We start from the raw sequence: 24,117 nt of genomic DNA, 5'->3' as shown, positions 1-24,117 counted from the left end.
ATCACACTATGGCTAGGGCCTACCATGCCTGGTATACCACTCACCCGAGGCCATAAAGCAATGGCATACCACCTAAATACGGAGTAACGAGAACGCTTTTGGTCTCTATTGTTCTGCCTTGTGTAAATACTTTAGTAAATAATAATAGTAAAATCAGGCGAATATACGAATCTTGTTTGAAGGTGGATCGGAGCAATGAATTTGAGCATAGATCTAGTTTTACGTTTGTTTGGAGTTGAACCAGGTGGTGCACACAAAGTTCTAAGTTCTTTTTTTGTTTGAGTCCAAACTTCCGCTTTGCCCTTGCTTGTATCTGTATATTTTGTTGAAGGCCTACTGTGACTACGCGGCTACCAAAACGAGATCAAGTAGACGGATCACCTCCAGGGAAGGCGGATAGCAGCGTGCAGCACCTCGAGGACGAGTACATTCGTAATCTTCAGCAGCAAATATACTTCCTGGAACTGGAAAGTAACTATCTGTATCCTCTTCTAGAACAATGCTGCGCAGCGCATAAATGTACCATACTTAAAGTGCATTGTCCTGCAGGAGTGACGGCTGTCTTGTGGTGTAGGTGAACAGACTTCACAATGTACTCTGAGTAAGTCCTTAGCTGGTCAACATCAACAACATCAACACCATCGATGTTCACTATACAGGAGACAACAAGCACAGAAAGCACACGGTGAGTTTGATTAGGGGTATATACCTAACGGTTACCTGTACAGGAGTACACACCTGACGGTCTGCGCATGCTCTGGACTAGCCAGAGCTGAAAATTGTTTCACATAATATTCATGATGAAGGTTCCAAAAGGTTTGTACCGAGACAGGCTGCATCAGCGCGAGACTTGAAGCAGCGGCGCACCTTTACCCTCCAGACCACCCACTCCTAGTGCACCGAGTCTATCCCGTGTACTCCGAATGCAATCACTACAAACACCTGCCACCACCTGGTCATTGCTTGCAGGAACTAGGCACATAGTCGTTCACAAGAGAAAAGCCTGTCCGCTCATGACAGCATCAATCTGCGCATGTCCCAACCCGTATTGTACCCTGCCCGAGGCTCTAACCCTCTCCGATTAACATACCAAGTACTATATAAGGCGAGACCAAAATAAAATCGAGATTCCCGGGCAGGACCCATGTGAAATTGGTGCGGGCGGGCGAATTTTATTTTTTATTTTTTCCCATGTATGTACATGAATATATGTGTGCATACCATGTTGAACTTTTTTTACCGCATTTTCCAGTAATTTTTATTCAATTTTTTTTACAGACAACAGGTATGCGGTTTTCCCCGTTCAGTTTTTCTATATTTCGGCCAACGATGTCCCTGATCTGTTCATCAGGGAGTCGTACAAGCTCGGGTTTGTGTGACTCCACGTCACAGATCTACTCACACGATCAGTACTGTACATGTACAGTCATGTATGAACTGTTAAAAAAAAATTGGCTTTGGCTCGATTTTGGTGCGGGAGGGCCCGGGAATCTCTATTTTTTTTGGTCTCGCCTAACCGGGAATTTTCGGTGGTGTAATATTTTCGGTATTTCCCAAAATCAACGGTTCGGTAGAGTGAAAATTTTGGTAAACCAGATCCAAAGATGCATTTTCACACTGTGTGGCATGGCATGGTTGAATTTTAGGTCGCATTTTATTTTAGCTAAAATTTTCCTGTACCGAAGTTACCAAAAATAGATCTCCACCGAAAATTTCCGGTTTTACAGTAGAAACTCTGCAGTCAGCGTGGCACACATTCGATGATGTTGATGATTACTTTTGTTTTGTCGCAAATCCAAACAGGAGTTTCTTCCCAATAATGAGGTTGCGAAGACATAAGGTATAAAAGAGGGAAGAGGCGTAGGTAAAATGTGTGTATGTACTGGAGCTGGAGCTGGAGATCAATGGTGCGGACCCAGTGTCAAACTTGGCATTAGCTACGGTTGCAGGTATTGTGCAAGTAATACAACAGGCACGCCCATATATGACGTTTCTAGTATACAGCGGTACTTCTCTCTCTTGTTGGCCACGGCTACCGTAAAATCCCGCCAGAGCGCCCCAACCTCCTCAACGCTTCAGGTGGGGAGGGGCGGATGGGCGAGTCCTACTTGCCGCATTCAGTGCTACATGAAAAAGTACTCACCCTACGAAAACTGTACGTGCATCTCGTACACCAACCAAAGGTCAAGAGCCAGGGCTAGGGGTCGAACAGACCCGACAAAACGCAGGGTTTGTGCGATCCATGGTCAGGAGGGTGCACCGGTGGGCACTGTTGCGTACATTTCCAACGGGGTCGAGCACGCGTCTGCAGTTCAGTACGGCATCACAGACTGCGACAGAGTCATACGAGGATACAATCATTATCACGTCCCTGACAAGAAGTCAGGGAGGGGCGGATGGGAGAGACGGGGCGGATGGGAGAGACGGGGCGGATGGGAGAGACGGGGCGGATGGGAGAGACGGGGCGGATGGGAGAGACGGGGCGGATGGGAGAGACGGGGCGGATGGGAGAGACGGGGCGGATGGGAGAGACGGGGCGGATGGGAGAGACGGGGCGGATGGGAGAGACGGGGCGCTCTGTCGGGATTTTACGGTACTAGTATCACTTGAATAAACCCGTTCTCTGCTGGTATCACTAGGATAAAGGTGTACCAAAGGTAACACTAGAGACTGGCAAGTAGTCGGTGCTGCTTTGTGATACATGTAGTGCAGTACAACTAGGGAATTTATACAGTTACACGTACAACTTGTGCTCTTGCGTGTAACGCTGTACACAATGTCATGTAGCACTGAATGCATTCGTAATCAAGAAGGATCTACACTCAATAGTCGAATGCTTATCACATGATGTGACAATCTGTCCAAGGGGCGTGAAGTCTCCACTGCAGGCACTTGATCGGGCGAGGAAGATGTAAAAAACCTGATTTGTGTGATGCACCATTTCCCGGCTTCAGCTGTCAGCATATTAGTTGTACCTGCTGCGCAAATAGGTTATCATGTTGTTTGCGCAAGGGTGTTACAAATATTGAGCATTGCCAGAGAAACATGGACCACTGTAGTGTGTGCCAGTCGGGACTGGTGTTTCAACTAAAGCGGGTGCTATTTTCTTCGGCCTCAGTCTTCCCACAACTGATGTGCAAGAACTACATGTTTATCCTTTCCAAGATTGGCCAGTGCGAATGAAATGTCACCCTGAACCGTGACTTGTACAAGTGACTGTGTGACCATTGCACTTGTCCGAATTGGTGGTATTTGTGATGGATACGTTTCTATGCCTCAGTATGGTGATAGTCATGATCAGCAAGTAGTGTCGGTGCTAAATATCAGGCAAAACCTGTGGACTTCAGCACTTGGGGACAAGCACGGCGCCATCAGTCAAATCTTCATTATTAAAGACTGTGAACCATTTTCAGACTTATTTACCCTGTAGCAGGCATATTTCTTGGACTTGTTGATTGGAAGGCTTTACCATGCACATTTGTCGGAATACTTGGTGTGCACTTGGGTCATTGTCATCAACTTTCAGGGAAAGTCACCAGTGCAGCAAGACCATCTAAACGTGCTGTCAGCAATGAGTGTCCTTTTGAACAGACGTGTTGGAATCACTAGGAACTCCCCTTGCCCCAAGTTCAGTAACATTGTACCAAGTATTAGCTAGAGAACCTCACAAAAGGAGCACTGTATTTTGACCCTATGTGTATTCCTGTTCTCCCTTCATGGTACTCATCATCAACATCGTACTGATAAGATATTCCTCAGCCGTAGTTTGGCATGACTAAGTTGGTAGTGTTTACAGGGGAATACTTACAACAGAATGAAGTCTCTGTTCTGCATGCGCCTCTCACTCGGTTGTGTCTAGATAATGCCAGCAATGCTGTGGAGAAGGCCGAGAAGAAGACAGCTAGCAAAGCGTCCTTGCTACAGGAGGTAAGTAATAGTTATCAGTGCATAGCAGTCGGACATCTTTTTAAAAGTCCCACACCACTTGTCTGTTGATGTTTTCACTTGTATTGCTCAGGTGGGTCTCCCCGGGAGAGGGGAGAGAGGAACTCAAAAAGAATCCTGGAAAGATGACTCAACTGGCTATTGAACCGCCCAACGGCCGACACCCCCTGAAATCCCCAAACCTATGGGTGGACTTGCAAATGATCCCACTTACGGGCTCACCACACCTCAGTAAGTGGATGAGGACAAGGTGCAGAAAAAGGATTGACGGCATCAGGGTATCCGTCCTGGGATCCAACTGCAGTTACCCCTGCCCCCAGTGAGGGTAATACTTGGTACTAGTGTGGGTGGCTAAATCAGCATGGATCTGATATAAGTTTCACTAGCACCATTGATTACACAAGAGTTAATCTAGCCAGAAGCAGTCCATGGTCAACAGGTATGTATACTTCAAATATAAAGTACCGTAAAGTCGCGGATAAAAGCCGGGTTTGCATACAAGCACATCGCGGATAGAAGCCTGAAAATCAAACGGGTCAAATGCATATAAGCCTGTCGCGTGTAGAAGCCTGGCTTCCATGCAAGCGCGGATCGGGTAGGTCAAGAGTGCATGCGCTATGTACGATGCATAGTAAAACTGCCGCCGTACCGGTAGTCAGTGGTAGATCTACGCGTGCGCGCGTAGAAACGTGCATACAGGCCTGGCAAAAATATCAGTGGTGCATATAAGCATGGTTTGCATACAAGCCTGGTTTGCATTAAAGCCTGATGCAGAAAGCGGCTTATATGCTTATAAGCCCGGCTTTTATCCGCGACTTTACGGTATATGAACCCTGCAACCAACAAACACACACACATACACACATACACACACACACACATACACACACACACCTGTCCTGTCCTGTCCTGTAGAGTCACTGCCGCAAAAGGGTCACGTGATCCCATCATTGGGAAACTTGAGAAGAGAGAGAGAGAGGACACGACGCTCGATGACGCTCCAGGTGCACGGGTAGTCGCATCCGCTTGCCGCATATGCACACGTGCTGGAAGGCTGAGCGCTCCGCTGCTGTTGGTCTATGAGCCACCCTTGAACAGCGATGCCTTCCCCGTCCCCGGACACCGCGAAAGCAGCGACCACACCTGTCACAATGCGCGGCACAACATCCCTCCGCCGGTGCCGACGCTCCGGTAGTTCCAGGTGGCACTGCGGCATCCACCGTTGAGGCACACACATGCCGGACCAAGCCACCGCGGCTTCTCAGCCACCGCCCACACCGCCCGCACTGACTGGCGCCCCGCTGCTCAGACACAGGCCGCGCACGCTCCTCCAGACACTTATGCCGAGCCATGTCTCCTTTCCGTGCAAAATCCCGTCCGCATACACACACACACACACACACACACACACAATCTATTCAGTGACTAACATCCGGGGGACTTTTGCAACGAGCTGTGTTAGTTTCCTCTCTTTGTCGTCTGCTACTTGCGGCAAACATGGTCATGGTGAACATGCCGTAGAGTGAAACTCCAGTACAGCACCGGTACAGCACCGGTGACTCCCAGGTTTTACAAATACCCTAGGTAAGGTACCGTTAAGACCCAGGGTTGAATGACTTGGAAAGGGACATGCAGGGTCTTCAAACAATGTACTTTATATCCAATGCAAAGAGGCAAGTGTATGCTATAGCCGTAGCACTGGCAAGTGTATGCTATAGCCGTAGCACTGGCAAGTGTATGCTATAGCCGTAGTGTATGCTATAGCCGTAGCACTGGCAAGTGTATGCTATAGCCGTAGTGTATGCTATAGCCGTAGTGTATGCTATAGCCGTAGTGTATTCTATAGCCGTAGTGTATTCTATAGCCGTAGTGTATGCTATAGCCGTAGTATATGCTATAGCCGTAGCATATGCTATAGCCGTAGCACTGGCAAGTGTATGCTATAGCCGTAGCACTGGCAAGTATATGCTATAGCCGTAGTATATGCTATAGCCGTAGCACTTTTAAATACTGTAGTGTTTTTCTGTATCCTATTTTATCATCCGGTCATAGGAGTTCCACACACAGATAGCCAACTTGCAGAATGACCTGAGGCGAAAGGATGATTTCTTGCAGAAGGTGGATGCAGAAAGGCAACAGCTTCGAGAACATGTCAAGGCACTTGAAGGTATGATAATAATGCACTTTATACACACAATTATAAGAAGCAAGAAGAGGGTAAAAATCGTTGCAATTGAAGAGTTTCACGTCCTTCATGATCATCTGGCAACGCCACGGTGCAATATTTCATGCGCACACATGTAGGTGTTCAGTGCTGGAGTTTTGCTTAGCATTGACATCGTAGCGAGTCACATTGCTGGAGTTTTGCTTGGCATTGACATCGCAGCGAGTCACATTGCTGGAGTTTTGCTTAGCATTGACATCGTAGCGAGTCACATTGCTGGAGTTTTGCTTAGCATTGACATCGTAGCGAGTCACATTGCTGGAGTTTTGCTTAGCATTGACATCGCAGCGAGTCACATTGCTGGAGTTTTGCTTAGCATTGACATCGTAGCGAGTCACGTCATTGCTGGAGTTTTGCTTAGCATTGACATCGTAGCGAGTCACATTGCTGGAGTTTTGCTTAGCATTGACATCGTAGCGAGTCACATTGCTGGAGTTTTGCTTAGCATTGACATCGTAGCGAGTCACATTGCTGGAGTTTTGCTTAGCATTGACATCGTAGCGAGTCACGTCATTGCTGGAGTTTTGCTTAGCATTGACATCGTAGCGAGTCACATTGCTGGAGTTTTGCTTAGCATTGACATCGTAGCGAGTCACATTGCTGGAGTTTTGCTTAGCATTGACATCGTAGCGAGTCACATTGCTGGAGTTTTGCTTAGCATTGACATCGTAGCGAGTCACATTGCTGGAGTTTTGCTTAGCATTGACATCGTAGCGAGTCACGTCATTGCTGGAGTTTTGCTTAGCATTGACATCGTAGCGAGTCACATTGCTGGAGTTTTGCTTAGCATTGACATCGTAGCGAGTCACATTGCTGGAGTTTTGCTTAGCATTGACATCGTAGCGAGTCACATTGCTGGAGTTTTGCTTAGCATTGACATCGTAGCGAGTCACGTCATTGCTGGAGTTTTGCTTTGCATTGACATCGTAGCGAGTCACATTGCTGGAGTTTTGCTTAGCATTGACATCGTAGCGAGTCACATTGCTGGAGTTTTGCTTAGCATTGACATCGTAGCGAGTCACATTGCTGGAGTTTTGCTTAGCATTGACATCGTAGCGAGTCACATTGCTGGAGTTTTGCTTTGCATTGACATCGTAGCGAGTCACATTGCTGGAGTTTTGCTTAGCATTGACATCGTAGCGAGTCACATTGCTGGAGTTTGCTTAGCATTGACATCGTAGTGAGTCACATTGCTGGAGTTTTGCTTAGCATTGACATCGTAGCGAGTCACACTGCTGGAGTTTTGCTTAGCATTGACATCGTAGCGAGTCACATTGCTGGAGTTTTGCTTAGCATTGACATCGTAGCGAGTCACATTTCTGGAGTTTTGCTTAGCATTGACATCGTAGCGAGTCACATTACTGGAGTTTTGCTTAGCATTGACATCGTAGCGAGTCACATTGCTGGAGTTTTGCTTAGCATTGACATCGTAGCGAGTCACATTTCTGGAGTTTTGCTTAGCATTGACATCGTAGCGAGTCACATTGCTGGCGTTTTGCTTAGCATTGACATCGTAGCGAGTCACATTGCTGCAGTTTTGCTTAGCATTGACATCGTAGCGAGTCACATTGCTGGAGTTTTGCTTAGCATTGACATCGTAGCGAGTCACATTTCTGGAGTTTTGCTTAGCATTGACATCGTAGCGAGTCACATTGCTGGAGTTTTGCTTAGCATTGACATCGTAGCGAGTCACATTGCTGGAGTTTTGCTTTGCATTGACATCGTAGCGAGTCACATTGCTGGAGTTTTGCTTAGCATTGACATCGTAGCGAGTCACATTGCTGGAGTTTTGCTTAGCATTGACATCGTAGCGAGTCACATTTCTGGAGTTTTGCTTAGCATTGACATCGTAGCGAGTCACATTGCTGGAGTTTTGCTTAGCATTGACATCGTAGCGAGTCACGTCATTGCTGGAGTTTTGCTTAGCATTGACATCGTAGCGAGTCACATTGCTGGAGTTTTGCTTAGCATTGACATCGTAGCGAGTCACATTGCTGGAGTTTTGCTTAGCATTGACATCGTAGCGAGTCACATTGCTGGAGTTTTGCTTAGCATTGACATCGTAGCGAGTCACGTCATTGCTGGAGTTTTGCTTAGCATTGACATCGTAGCGAGTCACATTGCTGGAGTTTTGCTTAGCATTGACATCGTAGCGAGTCACATTGCTGGAGTTTTGCTTAGCATTGACATCGTAGCGAGTCACATTGCTGGAGTTTTGCTTAGCATTGACATCGTAGCGAGTCACATTGCTGGAGTTTTGCTTTGCATTGACATCGTAGCGAGTCACATTGCTGGAGTTTTGCTTAGCATTGACATCGTAGCGCGTCACATTGCTGGAGTTTGCTTAGCATTGACATCGTAGCGAGTCACATTGCTGGAGTTTTGCTTAGCATTGACATCGTAGCGAGTCACGTCATTGCTGGAGTTTTGCTTAGCATTGACATCGTAGCGAGTCACATTGCTGGAGTTTTGCTTAGCATTGACATCGTAGCGAGTCACATTACTGGAGTTTTGCTTAGCATTGACATCGTAGCGAGTCACATTGCTGGAGTTTTGCTTAGCATTGACATCGTAGCGAGTCACATTGCTGGAGTTTTGCTTTGCATTGACATCGTAGCGAGTCACATTGCTGGAGTTTTGCTTAGCATTGACATCGTAGCGAGTCACATTGCTGGAGTTTGCTTAGCATTGACATCGTAGTGAGTCACATTGCTGGAGTTTTGCTTAGCATTGACATCGTAGCGAGTCACACTGCTGGAGTTTTGCTTAGCATTGACATCGTAGCGAGTCACATTGCTGGAGTTTTGCTTAGCATTGACATCGTAGCGAGTCACATTTCTGGAGTTTTGCTTAGCATTGACATCGTAGCGAGTCACATTGCTGGAGTTTTGCTTAGCATTGACATCGTAGCGAGTCACATTGCTGGAGTTTTGCTTAGCATTGACATCGTAGCGAGTCACATTTCTGGAGTTTTGCTTAGCATTGACATCGTAGCGAGTCACATTGCTGGCGTTTTGCTTAGCATTGACATCGTAGCGAGTCACATTGCTGGAGTTTTGCTTAGCATTGACATCGTAGCGAGTCACATTGCTGGAGTTTTGCTTAGCATTGACATCGTAGCGAGTCACATTTCTGGAGTTTTGCTTAGCATTGACATCGTAGCGAGTCACATTGCTGGAGTTTTGCTTAGCATTGACATCGTAGCGAGTCACATTGCTGGAGTTTTGCTTAGCATTGACATCGTAGCGAGTCACATTGCTGGAGTTTTGCTTAGCATTGACATCGTAGCGAGTCACATTGCTGGAGTTTTGCTTAGCATTGACATCGTAGTGAGTCACACTGCTGGAGTTTTGCTTAGCATTGACATCGTAGCGAGTCACATTGCTGGAGTTTTGCTTAGCATTGACATCGTAGCGAGTCACATTTCTGGAGTTTTGCTTAGCATTGACATCGTAGCGAGTCACATTGCTGGAGTTTTGCTTAGCATTGACATCGTAGCGAGTCACATTGCTGGAGTTTTGCTTAGCATTGACATCGTAGCGAGTCACATTGCTGGAGTTTTGCTTAGCATTGACATCGTAGCGAGTCACATTGCTGGAGTTTTGCTTAGCTTTGACATCGTAGCGAGTCACATTGCTGGAGTTTTGCTTAGCATTGACATCGTAGCGAGTCACATTTCTGGAGTTTTGCTTAGCATTGACATCGTAGCGAGTCACATTTCTGGAGTTTTGCTTAGCATTGACATCGTAGAGAGTCACATTGCTGGAGTTTTGCTTAGCATTGACATCGTAGCGAGTCACAATGCTGGAGTTTTGCTTAGCATTGTCATCGTAGCGAGTCACATTGCTGGAGTTTTGCTTAGCATTGACATCGTAGCGAGTCACATTGCTGGCGTTTTGCTTAGCATTGACATCGTAGCGAGTCACATTGCTGGAGTTTTGCTTAGTATTGACATCGTAGCGAGTCACACTGCTGGAGTTTTGCTTAGCATTGACATCGTAGCGAGTCACATTGCTGGAGTTTTGCTTAGCATTGACATCGTAGCGAGTCACATTTCTGGAGTTTTGCTTAGCATTGACATCGTAGCGAGTCACATTGCTGGAGTTTTGCTTAGCATTGACATCGTAGCGAGTCACATTTCTGGAGTTTTGCTTAGCATTGACATCGTAGCGAGTCACATTGCTGGAGTTTTGCTTAGCATTGACATCGTAGCGAGTCACATTGCTGGAGTTTTGCTTAGCATTGACATCGTAGCGAGTCACATTTCTGGAGTTTTGCTTAGCATTGACATCGTAGCGAGTCACATTGCTGGAGTTTTGCTTAGCATTGACATCGTAGCGAGTCACATTTCTGGAGTTTTGCTTAGCATTGACATCGTAGCGAGTCACATTGCTGGAGTTTTGCTTAGCATTGACATCGTAGCGAGTCACGTCATTGCTGGAGTTTTGCTTAGCATTGACATCGTAGCGAGTCACATTGCTGGAGTTTTGCTTAGCATTGACATCGTAGCGAGTCACATTGCTGGAGTTTTGCTTAGCATTGACATCGTAGCGAGTCACATTGCTGGAGTTTTGCTTAGCATTGACATCGTAGCGAGTCACGTCATTGCTGGAGTTTTGCTTAGCATTGACATCGTAGCGAGTCACATTGCTGGAGTTTTGCTTAGCATTGACATCGTAGCGAGTCACATTGCTGGAGTTTTGCTTAGCATTGACATCGTAGCGAGTCACATTGCTGGAGTTTTGCTTAGCATTGACATCGTAGCGAGTCACATTGCTGGAGTTTTGCTTTGCATTGACATCGTAGCGAGTCACATTGCTGGAGTTTTGCTTAGCATTGACATCGTAGCGCGTCACATTGCTGGAGTTTGCTTAGCATTGACATCGTAGCGAGTCACATTGCTGGAGTTTTGCTTAGCATTGACATCGTAGCGAGTCACGTCATTGCTGGAGTTTTGCTTAGCATTGACATCGTAGCGAGTCACATTGCTGGAGTTTTGCTTAGCATTGACATCGTAGCGAGTCACATTACTGGAGTTTTGCTTAGCATTGACATCGTAGCGAGTCACATTGCTGGAGTTTTGCTTAGCATTGACATCGTAGCGAGTCACATTGCTGGAGTTTTGCTTTGCATTGACATCGTAGCGAGTCACATTGCTGGAGTTTTGCTTAGCATTGACATCGTAGCGAGTCACATTGCTGGAGTTTGCTTAGCATTGACATCGTAGTGAGTCACATTGCTGGAGTTTTGCTTAGCATTGACATCGTAGCGAGTCACACTGCTGGAGTTTTGCTTAGCATTGACATCGTAGCGAGTCACATTGCTGGAGTTTTGCTTAGCATTGACATCGTAGCGAGTCACATTTCTGGAGTTTTGCTTAGCATTGACATCGTAGCGAGTCACATTGCTGGAGTTTTGCTTAGCATTGACATCGTAGCGAGTCACATTGCTGGAGTTTTGCTTAGCATTGACATCGTAGCGAGTCACATTGCTGGAGTTTTGCTTAGCATTGACATCGTAGCGAGTCACATTACTGGAGTTTTGCTTAGCATTGACATCGTAGCGAGTCACATTGCTGGAGTTTTGCTTAGCATTGACATCGTAGCGAGTCACATTGCTGGAGTTTTGCTTTGCATTGACATCGTAGCGAGTCACATTGCTGGAGTTTTGCTTAGCATTGACATCGTAGCGAGTCACATTGCTGGAGTTTGCTTAGCATTGACATCGTAGTGAGTCACATTGCTGGAGTTTTGCTTAGCATTGACATCGTAGCGAGTCACACTGCTGGAGTTTTGCTTAGCATTGACATCGTAGCGAGTCACATTGCTGGAGTTTTGCTTAGCATTGACATCGTAGCGAGTCACATTTCTGGAGTTTTGCTTAGCATTGACATCGTAGCGAGTCACATTGCTGGAGTTTTGCTTAGCATTGACATCGTAGCGAGTCACATTGCTGGAGTTTTGCTTAGCATTGACATCGTAGCGAGTCACATTTCTGGAGTTTTGCTTAGCATTGACATCGTAGCGAGTCACATTGCTGGCGTTTTGCTTAGCATTGACATCGTAGCGAGTCACATTGCTGGAGTTTTGCTTAGCATTGACATCGTAGCGAGTCACATTGCTGGAGTTTTGCTTAGCATTGACATCGTAGCGAGTCACATTTCTGGAGTTTTGCTTAGCATTGACATCGTAGCGAGTCACATTGCTGGAGTTTTGCTTAGCATTGACATCGTAGCGAGTCACATTGCTGGAGTTTTGCTTAGCATTGACATCGTAGCGAGTCACATTGCTGGAGTTTTGCTTAGCATTGACATCGTAGCGAGTCACATTGCTGGAGTTTTGCTTAGCATTGACATCGTAGTGAGTCACACTGCTGGAGTTTTGCTTAGCATTGACATCGTAGCGAGTCACATTGCTGGAGTTTTGCTTAGCATTGACATCGTAGCGAGTCACATTTCTGGAGTTTTGCTTAGCATTGACATCGTAGCGAGTCACATTGCTGGAGTTTTGCTTAGCATTGACATCGTAGCGAGTCACATTGCTGGAGTTTTGCTTAGCATTGACATCGTAGCGAGTCACATTGCTGGAGTTTTGCTTAGCATTGACATCGTAGCGAGTCACATTGCTGGAGTTTTGCTTAGCTTTGACATCGTAGCGAGTCACATTGCTGGAGTTTTGCTTAGCATTGACATCGTAGCGAGTCACATTTCTGGAGTTTTGCTTAGCATTGACATCGTAGCGAGTCACATTTCTGGAGTTTTGCTTAGCATTGACATCGTAGAGAGTCACATTGCTGGAGTTTTGCTTAGCATTGACATCGTAGCGAGTCACAATGCTGGAGTTTTGCTTAGCATTGTCATCGTAGCGAGTCACATTGCTGGAGTTTTGCTTAGCATTGACATCGTAGCGAGTCACATTGCTGGCGTTTTGCTTAGCATTGACATCGTAGCGAGTCACATTGCTGGAGTTTTGCTTAGTATTGACATCGTAGCGAGTCACACTGCTGGAGTTTTGCTTAGCATTGACATCGTAGCGAGTCACATTGCTGGAGTTTTGCTTAGCATTGACATCGTAGCGAGTCACATTTCTGGAGTTTTGCTTAGCATTGACATCGTAGCGAGTCACATTGCTGGAGTTTTGCTTAGCATTGACATCGTAGCGAGTCACATTTCTGGAGTTTTGCTTAGCATTGACATCGTAGCGAGTCACATTGCTGGAGTTTTGCTTAGCATTGACATCGTAGCGAGTCACATTGCTGGAGTTTTGCTTAGCATTGACATCGTAGCGAGTCACATTTCTGGAGTTTTGCTTAGCATTGACATCGTAGCGAGTCACATTGCTGGAGTTTTGCTTAGCATTGACATCGTAGCGAGTCACATTTCTGGAGTTTTGCTTAGCATTGACATCGTAGCGAGTCACATTGCTGGAGTTTTGCTTAGCATTGACATCGTAGCGAGTCACATTGCTGGAGTTTTGCTTAGCATTGACATCGTAGGGAGTCACATTGCTGGAGTTTTGCTTAGCATTGACATCGTAGCGAGTCACATTGCTGGAGTTTTGCTTAGCATTGACATCGTAGCGAGTCACATTGCTGGAGTTTTGCTTAGCATTGACATCGCAGCGAGTCACATTGGTGACACTGTTACGCCAAATGTTCCTTCCTTTTTCACCGTTGATGATCCCTCGTTGATGAATTCGATTATTTGCTTGGCTTTTTGGAAGGCAAGAGAACTCTGTGTGGATCAGAGAACTAGTTAATACATTATACCGGGTACAGGTATTTACTGCGGCAAATCATGGCTAGCAGTCTCAGAGTGTGCAGGGAGTAGATATTTGTGTGCAGGCCGCGTGTGTCTGAGGCGTATTGGTATAGCAGTAGAGGGAGACCAAGTGATCTAGCAGCAGCAATCGATCAACTGTGGAAAATGACAACTCAGCATTGTCATCTGTGAAATCGGGGCATGTAGAGCCTGGTGCGAGTTTGGGAAGCGGTTTTCGTGGAGTGAAGGACACAAGACTGCTCATATTTGATTAGAGAAAACCGGAGTACTTAATTAAACTTGGGATTTTGCTTCACATTTCCACCAGGCCTAATAGATACACTGTTGTCTGGTTTCTTCTGCAGCCACCATCACGAAAGACCGCCACAGCCTCATGGAAGACGTTGCTACGGCTCAGAGGGAGACCAAGCAACACGTCAGTGACATGAAGAAACTCCGACAGCATGAAGAACACCTTCAGCAGACCATGCTGACAAGAAAGCGGCGCCTGGACAATGCAAACAAGAAATGCCAAACACTGCAACAGCAGGTGAGCACCACACCAGTACTGTCTACGCTATTTTAAAGGTTGGTACTACCGGTAGTACCGGTAGTACCAAGAGTACATAACCCCCAAGAGTGTGCAACTCAACTCCAGCGGTACTTTACGGTACTACAGTAAGTAGTACGAGGTGATTTAGCTTTTTTTAACATTTGGCATTTTTTAACAAATGTGTAAAATTTGCTTTTCTTCTGGCTGTTTCTCTGCTCCGGATAGCTCTTGATGGTGGTGTTGGTCTATATTTTTGTTTCGTTGAAGAAAAAAAAAGAAATGCCGAAACCCGGGATTGAACCAGGGACCTTTAGATCTTCAGTCTAACGCTCTCCCAACTGAGCTATTTCGGCTAGCATGACTACAGGTACACGTAGCTAGATACCTGAAGCAGAATATTGACCTGCCACTGACATGGCCACAAAACCTCCCTGAACCGAAAATAAGGAATGCCGAAATCCGGGATTGACTGACCAGAGACTGTTTTTGGATCTTCAATCTAATGGAGGATTTACGGTTACAGGATAACCAGCGGTCACTTGACAAAAGGAAACGTTCAGATTGCTAAGCAACCGTGGGTGGCCATTCACAGTTGTGGTCAGTTTCCTCTTGTGGGCATTCACATTATCATCGCCCAATCTCATCCGGGTCACTGCGACTGGCTGTCGTTTCAACACATCTCTATTAGACTGTTTACTTGATGCACGATTGAATCCAGCTCACGTCTGGCAAAGTATTGTTATGGCTGCGAACAAGAAACCCAAGCCGTGGCAAAGTACAACTGGCTGATGATTCACGGCCAAATGCCAGCTGTTGATCGCAATTATGCTTTCCAATTTCGCAGTTCAGATGTCGTGCCAGAACCTAAAATATTCCTGTTTAAACGTGGCTGTGGCTGCAGCGTGAGTGCCCTGTTAGTCCTGTGTATTGCCATGTCATTTCCGGCTCGAAACTCAAAAATGAAATCTATTCCTGACTTTGTAGTTCATTTTGTACACACGTCAGTTGTCTGAAATTGCCAATGGGCATGAAACTAATAGTTACTTGTACAACGAATGATGCGTGGTGCTCTGTGACGTGTGTACGATAGCTCTATTCGAATGAATATTGAGCACTCTACTGAGCCGGAGGACTGTCATTTGTACTTCATTTTCTACTATATTTTTCATGTTCACCATGCATGAGTGCATGCTTGAATGCACTGTGTGCAGCCTGCTGTGCCCTCGTACAACTTATAAAGTCGATCTACGCACATGTGCACTTTTTTTCTTTTCTTTTTTTTACAAGATAACCACAAACCATCATGGTGCAAACGCCGGCAAAAACGCACGGAGATGCACATAGCGATGGCAGCCGAAGCAGTGGAGGCGGGGCAAGAGCAGCTAAAGCAACCAGGGGTCTCGGTTTCAGCACTGCTTATATGCGCCAAACAGAAAAATACGAAAACAGAAAAAAACTTGGCTATATGACCGTACCCTTTCCTGGGTATATTCTCGGACGAATTTCCAACCGGTTACGGTCCAATGAAGAGTGTGGGGGGGGGGGTCTTTTAATTTTCAAAGTACAACCCAAATATGGCACTCGACAGCAATTTAACAGATTTCTTGGTGCTGGAGTACAAACTCGTGACCCTAGTACCAGCCCACGCGGCTTCGCTGGAAGTATCCGTCCAGAAAAAAAGCGTTTGACCATTCACAGCTCCATTCACCCACAGAAAAGTACAGGCGGTTGGAACTGATTTGTAACTTTTCAACCGGTCGCCAACAATTTCAACCGGTCGAAAACCGGTTGGGGCGGTTCTAGAAAATTCCCTGCCTTTCCCCTCGATCAGTGCCCTGAGGCCTGTGGCCACAGTTTTGCCATGCTTTTCGGAGAGAGTCTTCCTTTCCCGCCGCACAATGGTCGCTGTGACACTTTTTTTTTAATCAAAACAATTAAATGCTCTCCCAACTGAGACATTTTGGCTGGTTTGTCTAAAATCCGGAAGCAGATGGTTTGCCAGCCACAGACATGGCAACAGAAACTCCCTATAGTCTGTTTCAAAAAGATTTACAATCAGGTTTGGGTCTTAAAAAGTATGAAGATAAGGGAAATTTGGACAACAAAGTACATAGAATGGCTTGTTAGGACACGGCAAATTGTTCTGTGAAAGTTTCGGAACAATTGGATCAGTCGTTAAGGAGTTAGAATTTCGGCCAGGTTTCCGGCCTTTTCCCATGGTTTACAATTTGCCCAGGAAGCCAGTATCGATTTTTTATCAAAACCCACGATTTATCCTTTCCTTTTTGGCCTTGTGGTTATGAATGCTGTCTGCTGACCATGAAGTTAGTTGTGAGTTCAAATCCCAACCTATCCTCAAGTCAAACTTTTTTCTTCATTGTTTTGGTGGTCAAGCTGGTACGAGACAAAGAAGCCATGCATGATGGCTGTACCAAACGACTTGTTGTTGTTGGAGCTCGCGCTTCCTGCCGAACTGACTGACACTTGACTGGCTCACGCCATGTGAACACACCCACAACACTGCAATGGTGTGAGTGAACATGGAAGTCATCGCGCTGTAGCTTTTTGAGATTTATTCTAGTATTTCAAGATCGCCAATTTATTCGAATTTAGCAGTCAACGCCGTCTTCTATCAGCGTTCACAAGCGTCTGCTTTTCTCAAAATGTCGTCGAAGTCACACGGATAGCTTTGCCAAGTCATGGCCATGGGAATGAGTCCGTGTCGATGTCGTTTCGTCACACGGTGAGTAAATTGCATCGCAGCTCAAAGAAACTATTTTGGTCACAAAACGAATTGGGACCCATGCCGCTCGTCAACATTTACAACACTTTCGTTTCGACATAATTATACATGTCCTCTCTGACTCCATTATCGATACGAGGAAGAACTCGTTTGTGTAAACCAGACGACAGACGCACATGACTGTATCAATGTGAGTGAGTTGCCATTTTTCCTGCTTTCGCGCGGAATATTTCTTCGAGTTCACAGTGAGTTTTTCCAGGCAGCGCTCGAGTGCTCATACGGTAAGACGCCAAACTCCGCAGGCGATCGCCAGGATTGCAAATCTTTTTGAAACGGACTGTAGACAGTAATAAAAAAATAATAATAATAAAAGGGAATGCCGAAACCCGGGATTGAACCAGGGACCTTTAGATCTTCAGTCTAACGCTCTCCCAACTGAGCTATTTCGGCTGGCATGGCTATGTGAAGAAACCCAAAGGAGAAGATTGAACTACCACTGCACAGTCTAACGCTCTCCCTACAGAGCTATTGCAGCTTATCTCAGCGACATGAATCTAGTATATTTGAGCTTCCAATGGATTTCACTAGATTCTAGATGGTCGCTGTCATACAATGTTAGAATACGTACAGCCATGCACTTTTCTTATTAAATATGGCAGCATGCCAGTGGATCATGCATACAGTCATGCTGTCACATTGCATATAAGTGTCTGCTGGTTTTCCTGTTCAGCTGGATCAAGCCAACTCTCGCGTGTCTGACATCGACGCCAGGGCTACCACCTTCAAAGAGAAATGCACTGAGCTGGAGTGTCGTGTAGAGGCCGGCAGGCAGCGTGAAGACGAGCACAGGGACTGTGTCCAAAGGTCTCATTACACAGCCATGAAGGTACGTGTGTGTGGGATACAAGTAGCATCCTGACTGTGGGAAGTTCATATCTCATGTACCTTGGGTGTGAAGTGAACCTCGGTTATAAATAGCTGATTACTTCGAAGCATTATTGAGTTTTTGGGGAGACAAGAAAGATCTAAATGCCGTAAGTAAGGTGAGTTGCGCATTAAAACACACACACCGCTGGCTACAGTTTCTATTAGATTCACCATCGTGCCACTTTTGATCCTTTGTTTCCGTCATTTTAAAACGTAGGTAGCAGTCAAGCATTGCCGTCGTTAACACGCTACACATCAAGTGCCCTGCAACTAGAACGGCTATCTCTGCCTGTCCGCGTGTGCTTGCGTGGGCATTGAAACTGTAATGTGGGGGTGTCTGTGCCATTACAAGTACAAACGACTTGTTTTTGCTGCGTGTATGTACGTAACAACACCGCAGGATGATAGTTCGAGCAGTCGAGCCAAGCTGAGCAAAGCTGAACTCTCCCTGGATAGCATCACTGCAGCTAAGGCAAAGGTAACTATTGTCCTGTATGTCAGTAAGTAATATGCAGTGCTCTATGCAGGTGTGGGGTTGCACTGTGCCCGGTCCTTTAGATCATCAAAGAAAGTTGCTTCATGCATAAGTTTATGTCAGTAAGATGGTTTCTTCATCAGTGCTGGGGTGGTGCCTTCATGCGGGGTAAGATGGTTTCTTCATCAGTGCTGGGGTGGTGCCTTCATGCGGGGTAAGATGGTTTCTTCACCAGTGCTGGGGCGGTGCCTTCATGCGGGGTAAGATGGTTTCTTCATCAGTGCTGGGGTGATGCCTTCATGCGGGGTAAGATGGTTTCTTGTAAACTAGTGAGTAATGCTGGTGGCGACTTCGGCGATAATAGAGAAAGTGTGTGTGGGTGGGTGAGCGTGAGAGAGAGAGAGAGAGAGAAAGTGTGTGTGTGTGTGTGTGTGTGTGTGTGTGTGTGTGTGTGTGTGTGTGTGTGTGTGTGTGCGCGTGTGCGTGTGTGTGTTGCTCCACACACAGGAGCTCGGGCTTTTCCCGCCAACTAGACACTTTCTAAACTGACGCATGGCTGCTATCCAGAGCATATGAGAAGTTTGTCGAACCTTCCCCTTAACACACCTGCAAGAAGGCCCCACTCCCTTGTGTGCTCTGAATGGCAATCACGAGCCAGTCAAAGTGTCAAGCAGAGTTGACAGACAGGTGCAAGCCTCCATAATATAGGGATCAACACTGTTACACACACTTCCCCTACTTGGAGTAGTGCTAAAAAAAAGCGGTACGAGAAGCCTAATTCAAACTTGAGTAAATTGTGTGACCATTGTATTGTTTCTTTGCCTCTTGCATCCACCAAACAGGTTGACTCTACCTGCGGTAGCCTTATTGAAGACCATTCACGGCTTCAGACAGAAACCTTGGAGCTTAGAAGCCAGCTTGAAAGTGTAACTAATAATAATTAATCGTGTTCCATATTACAGAGTGAGACGTATTGCAGAGTGAGACGTATTGCAGAGTGAGACGTATTGCAGAGTGAGACGTATTGCAGAGTGAGACGTATTGCAGAGTGAGACGTATTGCAGAGTGAGACGTATTGCAGAGTGAGACGTATTGCAGAGTGAGACGTATTGCATTGGAGACTGACATTTGACATTCCTGTCACACACTGCTCTTGCAGACGTTTGTGCAGCTAAAATCCGCAGGTTTCCTTTGCTTTGATGGCTCCGTGACGTGTTCGTGAGAAAACAACAGATAAGCCGTGAAGTATTAGATATTGGAGGTTTGGTTAACTGAGCATAGGGGTATAAACAAATCCGGCAAATGTGCAACTCTAGTATTGGTACATTTCAGTGAGGGCAGTGTACTGATGATCAGGCTGAGTGCCGAATTGTGTATTTGCTGTACGTTGCCCAGCTCTCTAATTGTGAGTGTGCAATGTTATGGCTGTGTTATTCTGACAGATGAATAGCCTGCTGGAGCATCGAGATCAGCAGAAGCATGCACTTATCAGAGAGCTGGTAGAGCTGCGCCAGTACAAAGACGAGATGAAGAGTGCCATGGCTGTCTTGGAGCAGAGACTAATCAACCAGGACGACACAGTGAGGAGCTATGCAGTCAAGGTGAGGGAGAGAGAGAGAGAGAGAGAGAGAGAGAGAGAGAGAGAGAGAGAGAGAGAGGGAGAGGGAGAGGGAGAATGAAAGAGGGAGACAGAGAAAGAGAGGGAGGAAAGTAATTCGCACAAAAAAACTGGTGGGTAAAAAACCGTCTCAACTGTTTTTTAGGCAGTGTCGGAGAAAGTAAAAGGAGAAAGAAAAAAGGAAAGAAAAAGGAAGCGACTGCCACTGTGGGCCCATGCCTGGGTTTGAGCGAAAACGGTGAAGGCTAAAAAGCTCTTCAGAGCGGGAGCAGGCCGGCTTTCAGTGTAGTGCAATATGGACGAGACTATTGTAGTGAAGTTGTGAACGAGACTGTTGTAGTGAAGTTGTGTTGTGGCGTCGTGCAGTTTAAACAGCAGCTAGGTGCAGTGAAAGCATACAGCGAATAGCAGCGCACAGCGCTGCGGCTTTGTGCAATAGTAGCTCTGTGCGGCGAATGTATCTGCAGATAGACTGGCTCCAGCGCGGCATGGCACAAGCAAGTAGACTAGAAAAAACGAACGAAGGCTCAACTTGGTTGGCGAACACCCACCCCGGCCCTTTAGAAGCCGGTGTGGCGAGTTAAAACCAAGATTTGAAGGGTATCCAACTATCGTCGCTGGGTTGCTGTCCGCCAACCAAGTGCCAACAAACTGCCTCGCCGGGACTTTTAAAACAGCGGCTAGTCACGCCAAGCCTTCTCTCGTCGCCTCAGGCAGATAACGTAGCTGGAATTTAGTGCTGCGTTTCTGCAGTTTCTTCTTTTAAAACCCTTTGTCCTTTTGCCCAAAATGTATGTGAGGGGTACATGCTTCAACAAATCCACTCACCATTCCCAAGCAGCTGATATTTTGTATGTACACTTTATGTTTTCCTGAAAGCTTATGATAATTGTGAACTAAAAATGCAGTTTGGGTTGAATTCCTCAGATAGGCGTGGCCAAACAAGAGTATCAAAAATGATTTTTGGCAAAAATCGGCAAAATTAAAAGTTCAAGTTCTTTCCTATGTATAATAATGTGCAATTTGTACAAGTATGACCTGCAGTAGCACCCCTGGCATGTTGGGCAAACACGGAGCATTAGCCAGAGGAGTGCCAGTGGCGACATGCTCAACATTGCGGCCCCGTGCGGCTACTCTCCTCGCTCTGAGCGGCTGTCGACCAAGAGTTTGACGGCGCGCAGGTGACGGAGATCTGGACCTCTCTGGCATCGGACTACGCTCCCGCTCCACGTGCTGCGGCATTCTAGCTGACCCTGCTGCTCCACGACGGGTAAGACACGGCGGTGGTACACTCTCTTCACCACGCGAGTGCTGTTCTGCCGATCCTGCGCTCAAATCGGAGTGGTCGACATGTCCGACAGTTGGGTCGACGGTTATGACATCATAATCCGCGTCGTCATCAAAATCAGAATCAACACCTTCTACTAAGGCTTCGTCCAGTTCGTTCTCTTCATCAGAGGACATAGGATTGTCGCTTGGGTCACTCCAGCGATCCTAAAACAAGCGCTTCATCTGCATCAAGCGACCTGCGTGCTGCCATGTCGGAAGTTACGGCGCAAGCAAACTTCGACTTTGATTTCCTGAATTTTTTCTAGCCCCAGCGACCCGTGTATCATCCTCTACATAGCGTAGGCTGTGTGCACGTGAATTTTTATGTGGATCGGGTGATCCGCGTAGCTTCCAGGTCGCTTTGAACATGCGTGGGTTGAACCGTACACAGGTGTACGGTTCAAGTATGGGCGAAAGGACAAAGGGTTAATTGGCGCTGCTTTTCCTTACAACAGCCCAATGCTCGTGCCAAACCGTCCAGGCTGCTGGAAATAGCTCCTCTAGCCCCCCACCTCCGCTGTGGGGCCTCAACTTCCCAGCCATTCTTCATACACTCCAGTTTGAGGAGGCAGTGGCCAGTCACGCCATGCCTTCTCTCGTCCCCTCAGCCAGATAATGTAGCTGGAATTTAGTGCTGCGTTTCTGCAGTTTCTTCTTAATTGGCACTGCTTTTCCTTACAACAGCCCAATACTCGTGCCAAACTGTCCAGGCTGCTGGAAATGGCTCCTCTAACCTCCACCTCCGCTGTGAGGGCCTCGACCTCCCAGCCATTTCTCTAGAGAGCAGAGGGAGAAGAGAGAGAGAAAGAGAGAGAGAGAGAGAGAGAGAGAGAGAGAGAGAGAGAGAGAGAGAGAGAGAGAGAGAGAGAAGAGAGAGAGAGAGAGAGAGAAGAGAGAGAGAGAAGAGAGAGAAAAGAGAAGAGAAAAGAGAAGAGAAGAGAGCAGCGGCGGATCCAGAGTTCAGCTGAGGGGAGGGCGCGGGTTATGTAGAATTACTATTTTAGCACATGCACTCTCTCCCATTTTTTCAATCACTTCATTGAGGACTCTGGCTGTAGTAGAACATAGCCGTACTACATTGAATTGTGTAAAGATAGTGCTTCAAAGCTCAAGACGTGCTGAGATCGAGAACGATAATGGCAAAATAATAAAATATACGATTACTTGGATGGCCATGTCCAGCAGTAAGAATGGAGTGGAAATACATTAGCATCGTCGTCAGAATCTACTTCAGATTCCATTTGGGGAAGATTAGAGTCCGAGCAGACCTCGATCTCAGGATCTTCGCTGTGGTCCGAATTCTCCTCCAAAGACGGATCGCTCGACTGAGCAGCTGACAAACACAAGTTCGCTTCGCGAAAAATCCGTGGAGAGTTTGTTGGTTCCCTGGCCGCTTGAGTGGGCGGTGCGCCATCACCTTCACCGACTTAGGCGCCGTCCGGGGTTACCGATTGTTTTTACAAAACGAAAAGTTTTAGTATTTTTCAGCCCCCACCCACCCACCCACCTTTACTGCAGGTAAAACGAATTCCAATAAAATATTGATGTCAATTTTCGACACCCAGAAGTAACTGGGCATTCTCCATCAGCATTCAATAATTATTTTCAAAACGAAACTCCATCAAACCCACCCACCCACAAACGAAAACATTTCGTTTTGAAAATATTATTGGTAACCTTGGACGGCCCCTTAGCTATACAAGTTCGTCAACTGAACACTAATTTCAAAAACTAAAAGTCAACCAAAGTCTAAGAGAACAACTATTCCGTGTTCAGAAGAACTTTCTTAACTGACACTAGAAACTACTAAAGTCTTGTCACAGCATGTGCAAACATTTGCGCAACTGCCCACGTGGGGAGGGAGGAGCATTAGACTGGTCCATTTGAAAGGTACTAAGCCGAACGATCAATTCTTGGTTGGGAGCAGAGTGGGACTTCAAGCCACACTGGGAGCCATGGGATGAGTGTGGTTTGAGCATGTGTGTCAATGACTGTGAGTCGAGCGTGCTCACCTCCCACCTTTTGCCCCCCCCCCCCCCTTGCCACGTGGAATATAACAGGAGTGCATGCAGTGTATGATGTACCAACTGTACACCACTACTGTAGGTTGATTTGCTCTTTTAATAAAGCTAACGGGACGTTAATGTAGATCATATGATCGGTGGAATTCGAGCGTATGCAAAATTATGACCTGTGGCCGCATTGTTTTGCTGTTCTGCAGATCAAGAACATGGAGGACACACTAGAAGAGGGTATGTTTATGCTGTAATCTAAGCTAATTATCTTCATGCCCATATACTGACTGACAGTGTGTTGTGGATGTTGCGGAGGTTGCATTCTAGAATGGTGTTGCCGGTGGTGTCAGGTAATACTAGTATTTTGAAAGGGACACCAAACACGATTGCGTAGCAGTGATTTTGTGAAATACTGGTACAGAAAATGGATCCACTTCTTGGTAGCTTTTGTATGGTCATTGTACATGGCCATAATCTAGTATGCAATCAGTATGCTGGTGTGATGCTTTCTTTACCGGCACACACAGGG

At 46.4% G+C, this 24,117-nt stretch overlaps 1 protein-coding gene and 2 non-coding genes across 3 annotated transcripts in view; 1 reads left to right on the top strand and 2 right to left on the bottom strand.

Moving 5' to 3' along the window:
• The window catches only part of LOC135828552 (uncharacterized), a 35,630-nt gene that overhangs the window by 9,762 nt on the left and 1,751 nt on the right, over positions 1-24,117 (top strand). Inside the window, exons 3-12 of the mRNA XM_065340993.1 lie at positions 332-481; positions 660-685; positions 3,860-3,927; positions 5,998-6,112; positions 14,294-14,478; positions 17,955-18,110; positions 18,552-18,629; positions 19,469-19,552; positions 20,069-20,227; positions 23,795-23,825. Coding sequence (XP_065197065.1) covers positions 332-481; positions 660-685; positions 3,860-3,927; positions 5,998-6,112; positions 14,294-14,478; positions 17,955-18,110; positions 18,552-18,629; positions 19,469-19,552; positions 20,069-20,227; positions 23,795-23,825 — 1,052 coding nt within the window. The remainder of the gene's footprint in view (positions 1-331; positions 482-659; positions 686-3,859; positions 3,928-5,997; positions 6,113-14,293; positions 14,479-17,954; positions 18,111-18,551; positions 18,630-19,468; positions 19,553-20,068; positions 20,228-23,794; positions 23,826-24,117) is intronic.
• On the bottom strand, positions 14,762-14,834 carry Trnaf-gaa (transfer RNA phenylalanine (anticodon GAA)). Its single transcript has one exon. It is a non-coding gene; the product is annotated as a tRNA-Phe (tRNA).
• Positions 17,602-17,674, bottom strand: Trnaf-gaa (transfer RNA phenylalanine (anticodon GAA)). Its single transcript has one exon. It is a non-coding gene; the product is annotated as a tRNA-Phe (tRNA).

The sequence above is a fragment of the Sycon ciliatum genome, chromosome 1 (assembly GCF_964019385.1).
Source record: "Sycon ciliatum chromosome 1, ocSycCili1.1, whole genome shotgun sequence".
Lineage (NCBI taxonomy): Eukaryota > Metazoa > Porifera > Calcarea > Leucosolenida > Sycettidae > Sycon > Sycon ciliatum.
Note: the sequence above shows the minus strand (reverse complement) of the source record. Positions and strands in the feature narration are given on the sequence as shown.